Consider the following 14,565-nt stretch of genomic DNA (forward strand, 5'->3'; position numbering starts at 1 on the left):
AGTTTTGTGAAACTTTCCCAAACCTAAACCTTGCTAGTTCGGATTCGTTTGCACTGTCATAATTCGCGCTGTTTTCTCTTCTACCGCAATAGCATTTGTAAGGGCTGCACTACACTCTAGCGCTACAGCGCCGTAGCGTTCAAATCGCGGGATTGCAGGCCCTTACATTAGGTCACGTGAGATCAAACGACTACTCGACAACAAAGATATTTGTCGACAAATTTTTATTGTCGACGTTGTCGACAACGTCGACTAATCGTTGCAGCCCTTGTGATGACTGCATTATATGCTGTCGCTTGTTTCTGCTTCTTATTCGCCTGCGTTTTGATCAGGATATTCAGTACACTCAAAAGGTACATAATAGCGCCCCCTAGTGAAAACACGGAAAGCCAGGCAAGCCGCCAATGGCGGGGAAGCATCGTCTCATAAATGACGGAAAATTCTGTCATTGGCAGGGAAAGAGTTAAAGCTTCGACATGAATACATGTCTATAAAAATGCCACTAATTTGCTTTCAAAATATAATAAACTAACTGAATGTTTTCAGCTACAGTTTTCTTACTTTATTTAAGATCTTAGTTAATAGATATTGAAGTTATGTTCATGTTTGAGAGTTTAATTGCATTAGTCATAAGCATATGCTGTGTCTTTCTTGGCCCTCACCAACGGCATTTCCAGTCGAGCAGACAAATAGTCGGTTTGAAACTAAAGTGATTATGTCCACCCCACTAAACACAGATAATAGCTCAGATATCTGCTGTTAATGCAGCGATCAAAGTGAGTAAAATATCATCATCTGTATAGTTTATTTTCAGTTTCAAGCCACATTCAAATCTATCACATGGAAGAAACATACCGGTACTTAAAATCCAAGCCAAAATGAATGGGGGTCATTTCTACCAAAGAACATGTTCTTTTCTCCATCCTAGAGAATATAGAAGACAACAATATAAACTCACAATGTTAAAAGATGGAAATCATCATTCATTTGTCCTTTCTCTAATCCAAATTTTGCACACACACAAAAACAAAAACAATTTATGCATTCTTAATGAATTCGCAAGTTGGTTATTGATTTACATATTTTTGCATCATGTTCCATCTTGTTAGTCTATTGTAAAAATCCTTTTACTTACAAAAAACAGTTCCTAATCACCTCCAGAAAGTGACATCATTGTGTTTTTTGTAGGTATTAGTCGGTTTGTCTCACTCTAACTGTGTATATATATGTATGTATACATTTTTAAATATTATACAAAAGAGCTAGTTTTTTTACTGTTTAGAATATATAAACTATAAAAACCCTCTGTTTAGCTCTATATGCAGCATGAACCAGGAGTAAGTGGGCCAATTTAATCCGTGAAACACACGTACACACATACACACACTCATTTTGAAGGCAACCTCGCATGGCTTGTCGCTCTGAATTAAGCAAGAGCGGCCTGACACGAGCGTACAACGAGAAAGGAAACTCCACATCACATGCTCACTTGTTTCCCGTCTCCCAACACCTTTTAGCACACGGACACGTGCAGCGGCTCTCTCTAGCGAGCTTGTCACTCATTCAATGTAGCAACTCCGTCAACCTAAGCTAATGCCACTTTTTCCACCTCACCTGCCGCCTTTAACCTTGTCCGCTCGGGCCACAGAATCCATTGTGCGCCGCAAATCTCTCCCATCCATCATCTGTGCTACAGGTGCAGCCGTGCCTGCCGGACAGACGCTGATTTCCTAGTTTCACTTACAACAGAAGGACAAAGAGCTAGGTGCCAGTCCACCCACGCCCGAGCGGATATTTACCACCCTACTCTACGCCAACTTCCTAATTGTTCAAACTCATTCATACGTCCCCATGTATTAGCTGTACACACCTCAGTGATTCCTTCATTTAGTACACATTACACCCACACAAAGACAGCAGGACTCGGGTCCTCCAAGAACAGGCGCCCAACAGACATTCACACTTTCTCCAGCGCGAGTGGGAAGTGTTGTGTTGCTCGAGTAGGTTTTCGCACCTTTAAAACGCTACAAGGATTACCGGGTTCTGTACCCCGCACCACTCCCATGGATCCACACGTTGTGTGACTAAAAATCACATTTTACACCTTCGGTTGCAACACTCTGGAGTTAAATATCAGCATTAGAAAAGCAGTTTTGACTGGACATTCTGTGCCAAAGCACTTTCCCCCACAGACCAAGTGAAAATGCAACATGCCTTTGCCAAATACTCAATTCTCACCTTTCACAATACCCTGCCGGTCTGCTGACAAATGGCGTGTTTATTCCTATACAGAGCTTTTTTGTTGATTAATTGGTAATTAACCAGTTACCAAATGCTTGAGTTTCAAAAACTCTGGGAATTTGATTAGTGCTAAAAGGTGACTCAACTGAACTTGGGAAGTCTTCTCTTGACCTGGCTTGTTCTCACACACTGACTCCGGCTGGAATGAAACTACGGACATCATAAATACAAGTTTCCTAGTTAAAAATTTGACATGAACACCCTCTCACCCTCTCATTTACGTAGTTCCCAAGTTAGATGGGCCATGAACTTTAAACATGGCAGAGGGGAGAGCGATTGCTGCTGTGACTGGTAATCTTTATTCGTTTTTTTCCACAACAGCTACATCACCTTGTCTCGTCATTAAAGTAGTGCATATTTACATATATGAATAATCATTTGAAGCATATTGTATGTTTTATACATAGTGAAAATAGCCTGTATTCGACGAAATTCCAGAATTGTCTGCCAGCTTACTATCTAGATAGTGCTGTGAAAGTTTATATGGTTGTCAATGAATGCGACGCTAAATATCATTTTGGCTTTAATATACATATATCAATATTTCAAATAGTATATCTTACATATTAAAAATGTGAACAAGGATTGCTCATGCAAAACTTGCCACCATGATGTTAAGCTGTCAGGACATTGCTAAGATGTTCTAGGTGGTTTTAATGCATTTTTTAAAGTGACCACTTATTAAGGTGCAGAAACATTTACCATTGTTCGACCATTTTTTGCAGGCGAAATAACATTTCAATAGACCTTATTCGCAAACACCGGAAGTAGCTAACCGCGGCCATATTGTTGACATGACATCTGTCCTGCTGCCTCTAGCCGCGCGCAGATTTGAGTTGAGGGGAGCAGTAGCCTGGCTTCATCTCGTCGGTATCAAGAGAAGATAATGCTATTATTTGATGTGGGTCCACACCAATGAAGCTTAAGTAAAGATCCGACCTTATTGCCACTTTGCCAGCCGTAACTTATCCGGATATTTATAACGATCTCGTTCATACAGTATCCGTATACAAACAATGTACCTCAACAAGGCAACATAATGAAAGACACTCGTTTCATTCGTGGAGGTGGAAAAACAAGTTCTTTGTGACATGCAATATTTGTTGTCTTAAAATGTAAATGCAAAAGAAAAGGCATGAGAGTCGGTTGTTTTTGTCAATTTTAAGTTTTCATTTAAAATGTTTGCGATTTTAATATAAGTACATGGTTACATATTTGACCACTTGCTTGAGCAACTTAATATATAGAAGTAATGCATGGAATAATTGGCTTACGTTGTTGAAATAGTATAGGGGCATAGGGGCGGCAGTGGCTCAGTGGTTCATGTAGGTTGTCTACAAACCGGAAGGTTGGTGGTTCAATCCTCGGTTCCACCTGACCAAGTGTCGAGGTGTCCATGAGCAAGACACCTAACCCCAGCTGCTCCCGACGAGCTGGATGGCGCCTTGCATGGCTGCCGTCGCCCGTCGGTGTATGAATGAGTGAGTGAATGGGTGAATGTGAGGCAAATTGTAAAGCGCTTTGGTGGCCATTGGGTCTGTGAAAGCGCTATATAAATGCAGTCCATTTACTATTTACCATTTAGTAAGTAGCAGCTATGTGTTAAAATAAAAATAGTGAGTACCGGGATGTTTGTGGTAATGTTACAGCCGCGGATCAGTTACGCACTGCAAACGCAGCATATAAAGCACTATAGCGCGTCCTGCTTCTGTACCGTATATGCACCGCACACGCATTGCACATGGATTATGTGTGAAACCTGTGGTAAAATGATGGGAACAGACTTTTCTGTGGGGAGTTGGCTGAACGTTTAGCCTATTTATCCTAGCTAGCCTCTCCTGCGCTGGCTCAACTCTGTCTCCTTCCCTTCACGTTTTCTGACAGTCGGTAACTTATCGCAATCATAAAAACTAACTCTGGGGTTATTATTGCTGTTGTTAGAACAGCCGTGTATTACACAACACACCATCACGCTGTTTAAAAAAAAATACAGTGATAATACCATGGATAATTCCGACGCTGCCTCGCTTGTCAATTGACAGACTGACAGTTGCCGTGGTTTCTATGTCAACAATATGGCCGCCGCAAACATTGATGACGCAGATCGAATAACATCTATAGCAATCCATGCATTCAGGAATTTCAGTGAAAGATTTATTCAAGCAAAGATTTCAAAGATTTTGCATTAGTCATGCAAATTCTCCGCATTGACCAACAGAAAGCTGTTGTTTCGATTTTCAATGTTGCTAAAGTGTTCTGGGTGGTTCTTCCTGGTCCAAGTTGAAAGTTGGTTAGAAGAGTAATAGCACATGCAATTTGAGGTGCCAATCATGTTTAAAGCACAAATGCTTTGTTGCAGCATAAATACCAGTTACTTTTTCCTGGTGTTGTGTATTTGCCCATTTAAGACTTTACAGCTCACTTTTCTACCTCATTTTATGGAGTTTCCCCCTGCAGACAGACAGACTCATAGTCTCAATACTGTATGTCCTTGGAAGTTAATTATTATTTTTCCCCCTCCACAGAGGCCAAGTGGAGGTTGGCAGCCGAAACAGCAGAATTCACATTCGGGGAAGGTAGAGCCGCCTCAGGTAACACAGAACACACCTCAGGAGACTCTCTCTCTGATTAAAAATGACAAATGTTCCAGTGCTGCACTTCAGGTCTTAAAAATTTGCCAATAAAAATTATTAGCTGCCACAAACTGCATGTCCTGCAGTTTTTCTTCCCTTAAAAAATGATTACTAGAGAAACGAAAGCTCATTCGGGCAGTAAAACACGTCTGCGTGTGCAACTCTAAACAACTGTTTCTGCCGCTTCGGACGGGTCATAAATAAAAACGTCCTACCGCTCTCTTGTTCGTCCCGTGGTCGGCAATGAGAGGACATACACACACAGACAGCAAATGTCCTCACAAACTTCAAACACTACATACCAATTCTCACAGATTTTTATGATCATACTATATTCAGCATCTTCTACAATGGCTAAATTAAGTAAATATAAATTAGTCTATGTAATTACTAATTACATAGACTAATTTATTTATCCCCCACATTTGTTTACTGTAATGCACTTTTTTTGTAAATCCCATAATTCTCAATGATTCTTGTAGTTGATTGTCACTACGTAAATACACTTTTTAATTTAAATTTCTTTGTCAACTTTATTTACAGTAAAACTTAATCCGCATTAATTAAAAGCATAAAACAAATAAATACTTTAATAATATATCACTACATTTTGCATTGCAGTACAGAGAATGAGATGCATGCAAACATGTCACAAAAAAAAGCTTAATAGTTCTATAATAACAAATATAATAAATCATATTTAATATATAAATATTTTATTTATTAATTTCTTTTATTTTTATTTTATTTTTTTGACACAAATGTTCCTGACAGGTTTCATAAGGTTAGCAGCACACTTTTCAGACAGCTGAAGATTTTTATTACTGAGCCACTCACACAAACACACACCCTCATGCACACAGCAGCTTTTATATCTCTGTACATTGCCATCCATCTCTGTCTGTTCCAATCAGCTCAACTGCTATCACTGGCTCATATGCATGCACACACACACACACACACAAACACAAAAATGCCAGAGGAATACACGCTTCAAAGAGCTGTTAAACTTCCCATTTAGGGGATTTCAGCCCAGGAGGCAAAGGTTCTCCAGGATCATACTATATTTGAAGAAATTCCTAACCCAAAAAATTTGGAGTTTAACTCACCCCGCATAGCTTGTGCAAACATCCCATGAACATCCCATAGAATTGCATGTAAAAATAGGCATCATAATTCTAATAAACAGGCCAATGCATATAATTAACCGCAAACATTAGCCGATACTAATATGGTCGCCAATACCATATGTGTTGTCAGCCCATATCTCCGTCTATACCAACCCTTGACCATTAATACAGTAGCGGCTCTCTGAGCATCCCGACCGCAGAGCACTCCCTGCGCCAATGCAACACTGCTCTGAAACCCCATGCACTCTGTACAAGCCATAATGGATCTCGGTGTCTGAAAACTGCAAACGTATAGTGAGTGTTTTCAGCAATGCGCTTTGTTAGGTTTAATGTCACGCTGAAGCTTCAGGGTCATGCATGCCTCTTGGGAAATTTTCACCAGGGGAGATGCTTGTTACGTGTTACCTGTTCGACAAAACCCGAAAAGAAAGAAGAAAAAAATGACTGAAGTGGCAGAGCGAAGCTCTGAAAAACAGTGGAGACATAAAAATATTGAGAGCGTTTTAGGAGGAACACTAAAAGCATTGTCAAAGTGCACTTCAAAGTGCCCTTCTGCACGGGGTTTGAACTGAACATGCTCATTTGAAATACTCCCGGCACCCAGGCTGTCAAAAACCTGAGCGTGTGAAATACCAGAGAGGAAAAAAACACTAAAGTTCAAGTGCTGAGTGAGAAATGAGTGTCAGAGATCTTCACCTGCATGACTGTTCTCGAGGAAAGCTCACAGTGACGTGCTTAACTGTGCAATTTGCATGAAGTTTTACATTAAAATGTGTAATGTTGCAGTTTATAGTTCAATTATTTAACTGCTCTTTCATGCCGAGGTGCAAAGATTAAAGTTATATTTGTGCACCGCACAAAATAAGACATTTTCCATTAAAACCATGAGATGCTATAGTATATTTCAAATGTTCTGAAGGTATACAACTTTGTGTTAATGAAATTGAAGTCATTATTCATGGAAAACTTCCCCTCTTCTTCACATTGAGGTTCAAAATGGCCCCTCAACATCATGCCATTGGTTCTTGTATATGTCGTGACCAAATGCAATGCAAACATTTATATATGGGCAAAGGAGAATTGCAAGGGCAAGATTTTCAGTAAATAACCTGAATTTTGGTCCGTTCCTCACACAGAGCTATCAACTGACTACTTTTAGAGAAGACAGATGTGAACACTATTGTTATTATTATTAAGCAATAAACAATATAATACAATTTTCATTTATGGGTGAACTATTCCTTTAATTCTCAGGGGGGAAAAGATGCTCTGTCAGTTGCAATAGTTATTTGACAGTCTAGAAGTCATATTGTGTAGCTAGCTGCTTGCTAATTTCTACTTAGTTTCATTTTACATTAAAAAAGAAAAAAAACTGAATAAAACATTTGTGTGTGTGCATGTGTGATTGTCAATTTGGCACTTATTTATGCAAATATGCAAGTAAAATGGAAACGTATTCTCATTTACTTCTTTTAAAGTTGTCGGTCAGCCTCAAGTGAGGTGTTAGTGAGAGTGGCTAATGAAACTCTTTTAGAGGGAAACAGAGGCAGTAAATTAGCATAGAAAAACATATTTCAATTGCCAATCTAATTTAGCACCTATAGTGGCCTCAGGTGGGAGTGGTGTGTGTATTAGTATTCTACAAGGCTATTTGTGTGCACGCCTGTGTGTGTGTGTGTGTGTGTGTGTGTGTGTGTGTGTGTGTGTGTGTGTGTGTGTGTGTGTGTGTGTGTGTGTGTGTGTGTGTGTGTGTGTGTGTGTGTGTAGTTCTTTGGCTGTGATTGACAGTATTCTAGTCCACGCCACTGCATCCCCGGCACTGTGATTCAATTGTGTAACTATGCGCTGGTGTGTGTACGCAACAGCTTTTATGCAGATGTTAAAGCAATAATTAAACCTCTACATTAACAGTACTGTACGAACACCACAAAATAACAATGAGAATGAGTTAACGTCACGTCAGTGTGTTTTTGTGCGAGTGCACTGCGTTCAGGAGAAACACCGCCACATTTCTGAGCTGATCCTTGCTTGAGGATTGCAATATTTTTAAGCTTAACTCCCACTCTTTTTGTCTTTCTCTCACTCTATCCATCCCTCTCTCTCAGGTGCTCATTACAGGTCCATCTATTGCTTTGTGCGCTCCGCAGGGATGCCCACTAACCCCCTTCTCTTCCTGTCTTAGCCCCTCTCTCCCCTCTAACTCCCTCCCCTCTTATTTCCCTCCGTTCACCCTTATCACTGCCTGTAGAGGGAGTCGTGCTGTCCTGCAGTGAGGTAAGAACGGCGGGAAAAGACACAGAACTGAATTAAAGGATTTAAGAACTGATCTAAGAAATAGGGTGGAAACTGACTAGTTTGTTTCAGGATTATTTGATGTAGGGGTGTAACGATATTTGAACCGAACCGAAAAACCGCGATACACCACCCACGATACGTATCGCGATACTCTCATGGCGTACCGAACACGCCCCGCCCCCTGCTGCCCCGCCCCGGCTCATTGCACCTCATGTGTTATGTGTACACAGCGAATACAGGGCTGTTGCCTAACCACCATTAACCACATATAATCGCAATAAGCTCAGTGTTTTGTTACTTTTGATAATAAGCAAGGTCAAGGTGTAATCTTTCAAATTATGTCTATTTGATCACGAAATTCAAACAATAAATGCCGTTTTGGCGCTCTTAGATGTGGCGTGACAGATATCACTGTATGCATGCGGCAGCGCGGAGCGCGATCATCTCTTCCTCAGTTACAGAATAAACATGAATGGACACACTAAGGCAAGGGCGTAGATTTGGTTTGAACATTGGGGGGGTTGTAATGTTTAATATAGTTAAAAAAATTGTTCTGCATATTTTTCATGTGATCATGGTATAAATATTGGGGGGGTTATCTCCCCCCCCCCAACCCCCCCATAAATTACGCCCCTGCACTAAGGTATGTTGAAAGATACAGTATACTTACTGAAAGGCATCATAACTCGTGTAAACACTCAGTCAGTGTTTCAACAGCGGAAATACGACAATAAAACGCTTAGTTTTTCACATAGCTTTATATTTACCTCAGGCAAATCATTCAGTGTCCACAGCTTGTTGGTTTGCTAACTCTTTCACTAAATAAATGCAATATATTAGCCTATATATTATATTTTACTTAACCTGTTTATGATATCTTGATTATTTAATGTATGTTTAAAATAGTTGTCATGAAAATAACAGCAACTGTGTAAATTATTATATAACAATAACAAATTAGAGTAAAAACATGTTAATGCAAAAATTGCCTTATGTGCAGTTTACACGTTTTCATACAATTTGTTATTTGAGTGTTGATTATTATTATATCTAAAAAAAATATCAACTGAATTTAGGCTAAAAGTCTAGGCTCTGTTGTTAAGCTTTAATGTAATGTGCAAGTAAGGGCTCTTATATAGTTTACAGCATTAGCAGATAATTTTGTTATCCTTGAGAAACGTTTACTTGTAATTGAATTAATTTAAAGACAAGGACACAATTTGTTCATTAAAGCACTGTTTAATAAAAAATAAAAGCAATTTTAGCTTTCTAACCCCCATCCCCACCCCACCCCACCCCACCGAAATGAACCGAACCGAACCGAACCGAGACGTCAAAACCGTGGGACAAACCGAACCGTTAGGTTTGTGTATCGTTACACCCCTAATTTGATGAATAAAAAGTTCAAAAGAACAGCATTTATTTGAAATATAAATATTTTGTAACATTATAAATGTGCTTAGTGTGTTGAATGCAAAAAAAAATATTTGTAACAAAATCTTACCTCAAACTTTTTTACGGTAAGGTATATAAAATAATATAAAAAATGCAGAAAAAAATTCATTAATGTGCATCTATAAGAGTCACAATTGTTCTGCGCATGAGTCGAACTCGGCCATCTGCGCTCATCCGCGGTTGAGTATACTTTGAAAGCTGTGCCGACACGACTGCACGGGAGACGCGTCTGAATGTGGAAAATTAAGTATACCCGGCCCTTAAGACATGCTGCTGCTATACAATAAAGCGTATATGTATCACCTGTAGCAGATCTATGCAGGTGAAGCTGGGGAAGGTGGAGGGTTTCTGAAAGCGCATTGCAATGCTAAGGCAAATGCTAATCAAGTATTTGAAGGTTGAGCAGCGAGCTCATTGGCTACTGATACAGCAGGAACCAATCAGCTGTGCCCTATAGAGAATGATGTGATTGCAAGCAGGTTGAGATAAGGATCTGTGCCATCAAGAGTTTCATGACAGAACTTTGTATTTAGAAGATCTGTCCCTTTAAGGCATAAAGAAAAGTCAGTCAAACTGAAAGGAAAGCTTCAGAAAGATCTAAATGAAGCAAAGTTTCAGTGAGTTAAGTACACAGTGGAGGCATTAAAACATATGGGTGAGCGAAGGACAGGAGAAAGAGGACAGTCGGATGATAGAGAGGTGCTGGATGGAGTGATTAGTGAAACGAGAGCAGTAATGCATGCTGTCATCCTCAACATATCCCATAAGACTGTTCTCCTCATCAGCATGGAGGAGCTCAGATGAAATTGAATTCATTTGGCCCTCTCTCACTATCTCTCTGAGGTGGGAAAGCAATGATCCATGTAATTATTATATATTATGGGAGGATTCCCAGTCAAGCAAAGCATCTAATCTTACAGTAATCCACTGCCCCTTACACACACACACACACACACACACACACACGGAGACACAAACACACATTTTGAATGTCACTCTCTGGAATAATCTGCCACTGGATATTCTAAATGGACTGGGTTGCTGTCAAAGTCATGTATATGTTAACTAGATTGATAGACTCTTCACCTGTCCTTCATTTACTGTCAGGTCCTGTGTGTGCGTGTGACCTTCAGAATGAAGCGCGCATGCAAACGGTTCATTATCATCTGGATTGGTGGCATGTGATGGCAGATTCTGCGCAGGGACCAGAAACCGCACACACATGGCTTCACGCTCCTGTAACCTGTCATGAATATTTAGCAGACGTTCTGATTTCTTGCCGTTTAGCCAAGCTCTGCTGATATGACATTTTATTACTACGCCAATATAAACTCACACGCACACACCCAAACACACACACACACACGGTTAGGTAAACAGTACTATCACTGTCAGCACAACTTTAGGTCTGCCCGGAATCTGTCACACATTTTCTACATTTTCGGTGCTGATTATGGGGGAAACTGTGGAATTGTGCGGAATGGATTTAGATATGGAAAAATATGCTAAACAGCTAAGAGCTAAGATTAGTACAATTTTATTGGTAGCTGAAAGCATCATAGAAATTTGCAAAGATAAACAAACACACAGAGTTACACTTAATAAATAACGTTTTTAAAAGAGGTTTTCGCGTGATGCCATTGAAGAGCCATTTAAAAAAAGAATTCATAGTGCGAAGAACATTTTAATAATCTAAAGAACCTTTTTCCACTATAAAGAACCTTTTGTGTAATTGAAAGGTTCTATGGATGTTAAAGTTTCTTCATGGAACCATTGATGCCAACAAAAAAAAACTGGAAAAAAAACTGTGTACCGCAAAATAATGTCAAGAAAACTTTTGAGTTTACTTTTGAGTCTCACAGACTAACATACAGCAAAATCTGTAGTCTGAATCATAACAAATTACTTTTATAAATAACTTATAAAACCCAGCAGTTATGAATCTGAATCAGTCTGACAAATCCTTCAGCATATTAACTCACTGAAAAGTGTTTACTGAATCAACTCACTGGGATATTACTTTCAATTAAGTTTGTTGGATATGAATAAGACTCTGGGGGGCTGGTCACAGTTTTCAACACTGAAAATAATAAGTAATGTTCTTACGCAGCAAATCAGCTTATTAGAGTGATTTCTGAAGGATCATGTGACACTGATGATGCTGAAAATTCAGCTTTACCATCACAGGAATAAATCATATTTTAATATATATCAATATAGAACACTTATTTGAAATTGTAATAATATTTCACAATATTACTAGTATTATTTTTTACAGTATTTTTAACTTTATTTTTACTGTTTTTTATATTAAAGGGGTGGTTGATTATGATTTCACTTTTTTAACTTTAGTTAGTGTGTAATGTTGCTGTTTGAGCACAAGTTACAATGCTCAAAGTTCAAAGCAAAGGGAGATGTTTGCTTTTAAAGAAATCACTTTTTAAGGACTACAACAAACGGCTGGTAGGGACTACACGACATTCCTCCCGGGTTAGTGACATCACTAACCCTAAAATTTACATAAACCCGCCCCCGGGAACGCGATTTATAGATTATCTAAATCAAGACAGAATATGCTAATCAATGACTAGAAGATAACTACACATAAGCTACATAAACTAACCATTCAGAAATGTTGTCTACATGTTGTCACTTCTTCTTGAGTCTCTCCATTTTTCGGACTTCGGTTTGAACATAAAAGGCTAAAAGATTTAGAAATTTCCAGTGCATGTCTGTGTGAGGTAAAAGGACACAAGCTGTTGAAGCTCCGCCCCCTGTGCTGGGAGCAGGAGCTCATTTGCATTTAAAGGAACAAACACAAAAACGGTGCGTTTTTGCTCACCCTCAAAAAGTGACAACTTTAACATGCTATATAAAAATATATGTGGGGTATTTTGAGCTAAAACTTCACATACACTCTCTGGGGACATCAGAGACTTCTTTTACATCTTGTGAAAAGCGCATTATACCACCCCTTTTAAAAAAGCCTTGGGAAGCATCAATCATAAAAAGCAAAGTGAGAAAAAAGGCTGAAAACACCCCCAAAAAAACAAGTCTAAAGAAGCTTAGCCATCCAAATTCAAAAGTATGCACTCAGTACTCTTTCCATTCACTGTTTTCAGCTCTCCTACCTTCCTCACCACACAGAGCACCTGTTCAGACAGCAGATTTCTCCAACCCACAGATTCATGATCTCAGCCAAACGTGGAACACTGATCCAGAACCAGTCCCGCTGATCTCTGTGGAAATGACTCCGCTCTATTAGCGCTTCACTTTAGCGGAATCATTGCGGGATGGATGCTAGCGGTCTATGGGCTGATGCTACTGATGAATTACACTCATTTTTTGGAACACCATTAAAATGGAAAATGGTGGGACAAAAAAGAAAAGAAAAGAAGAAGACATACTGCTCAGACGGTTACATTGACAGACAAAGGAAGCCAGTAGTTTGGCTGTGGGGGGAGTGTGTCATGTGCACATGAACAAATCCACACACACCTGGGGTCATCCTGCCCAGCGCAGAGCATAAAAGAGGTCATGTCTCGCTCTGAGAGAGTGAGGGTGCATTAAGGCATTGCTATGGGCTGCGGACTTCCTATAAACACCTAGCAGAGGGTTTATAAGTTTGGACAGGTATGACACATGCACACACACACACAGTTGATCCATGCTAAGCATTATTGCCTGCAAACAAATACTTAATTGAGGTCACAAGTGTACATGTCGATCTGAATGGCATCAGCCCATGAGCTGCACTGAATATGAAGTGCATACTAACCCTAGCAGTTCATTTGAATTGTTGTGAGACTATACGCAATCCTCCATGTTTGCCTTTAGTCGTAAATGACCTTGCCGTACAACAGGAGCACTTGCAACTCGTTCCCTAACAAGCAATTCATTACACAGCAATTAGACCCCATATTAATTAGCAGTTTAGATATGTACCCCAGTTAAGCAACTCGTCATCATGTGATTAGTACTTCCTTCAAGTAAAATGCCCACTTAGGAACACATTCAGACATACTCTGAGTAGATAAGTGCACACACACAAACATGCTAACAAAGCCTTGATCTCTATGGTGATAATGACAAAAACACTCGTATGGGATGAAACAGAACTGCTAATACACACACAACACAAGTCTCCAAATGCCTCATCAGTCAGCATATACTAAATGATTGGGGAAGGGGAGAGATAGATAGAAAACTGTCCAACATCCTCTGACTTCTATAAACGTGCTAAAAGGATCCAGACACTCATTTAGGCCTTCAGTATACAGCCAAAAAGCTCATCTAGAATCCAGACACTATAGTGTATATTTGACCTATTGCTACCACTAATCTTAAAAGCACAGTGATTAATTGAAGAATGAACCAGAGAGGTGTGAGTGTGTAATTTTGTAAAAATTTCATTACATTCAACGCTGCAATTTTCCAATCAACTATTGGTTTACTCAAGCGAGGGATGCTGAGGAGGCCTGTCGAAGGTTGTGTGTTCAGCTACATCTTCAGATATCCCAGCCATACAGTTTAATGCACAACAAGCCGACCTTTAAATGGGACAGATATTTCCCTGTCAGCTTCTATAACTTAAGAGCCCCTCAACCACAGTCAAAGACATCTACAGTCATTTGGGTAACATATCTCAGCAAGGCAGGCTGAACCGAAACTAAATCGCCCATAATGCCTTTCTCTGGAGTGGCCGAGCATTGAATTTCCACATATCAGGATCACAGCACAATTATGGTATA

At 39.6% G+C, this 14,565-nt stretch overlaps 1 protein-coding gene across 19 annotated transcripts in view; it reads right to left on the reverse strand.

Moving 5' to 3' along the window:
• ptprt (protein tyrosine phosphatase receptor type T) overlaps window positions 1-14,565 on the reverse strand; it is a 274,244-nt gene that overhangs the window by 231,293 nt on the left and 28,386 nt on the right. The window contains exon 1 of one of the 19 annotated variants that reach the window (XM_056270629.1): window positions 1,615-1,699. The exons of the other annotated variants lie outside the window; for them this stretch is intronic. Within the exon in view, the coding sequence (XP_056126604.1) occupies window positions 1,615-1,678 (64 nt within the window). The 5' untranslated portion in view covers window positions 1,679-1,699. Of the gene's footprint in view, window positions 1-1,614; window positions 1,700-14,565 lie in introns of those variants that run through there. 19 annotated transcript variants of the gene reach the window in all.

The sequence above is a fragment of the Rhinichthys klamathensis genome, unplaced genomic scaffold (assembly GCF_029890125.1).
Source record: "Rhinichthys klamathensis goyatoka isolate OS25496 unplaced genomic scaffold, OSU_Roscu_1.1 h1tg000303l_1, whole genome shotgun sequence".
Classification (NCBI taxonomy): domain Eukaryota; kingdom Metazoa; phylum Chordata; class Actinopteri; order Cypriniformes; family Leuciscidae; genus Rhinichthys; species Rhinichthys klamathensis.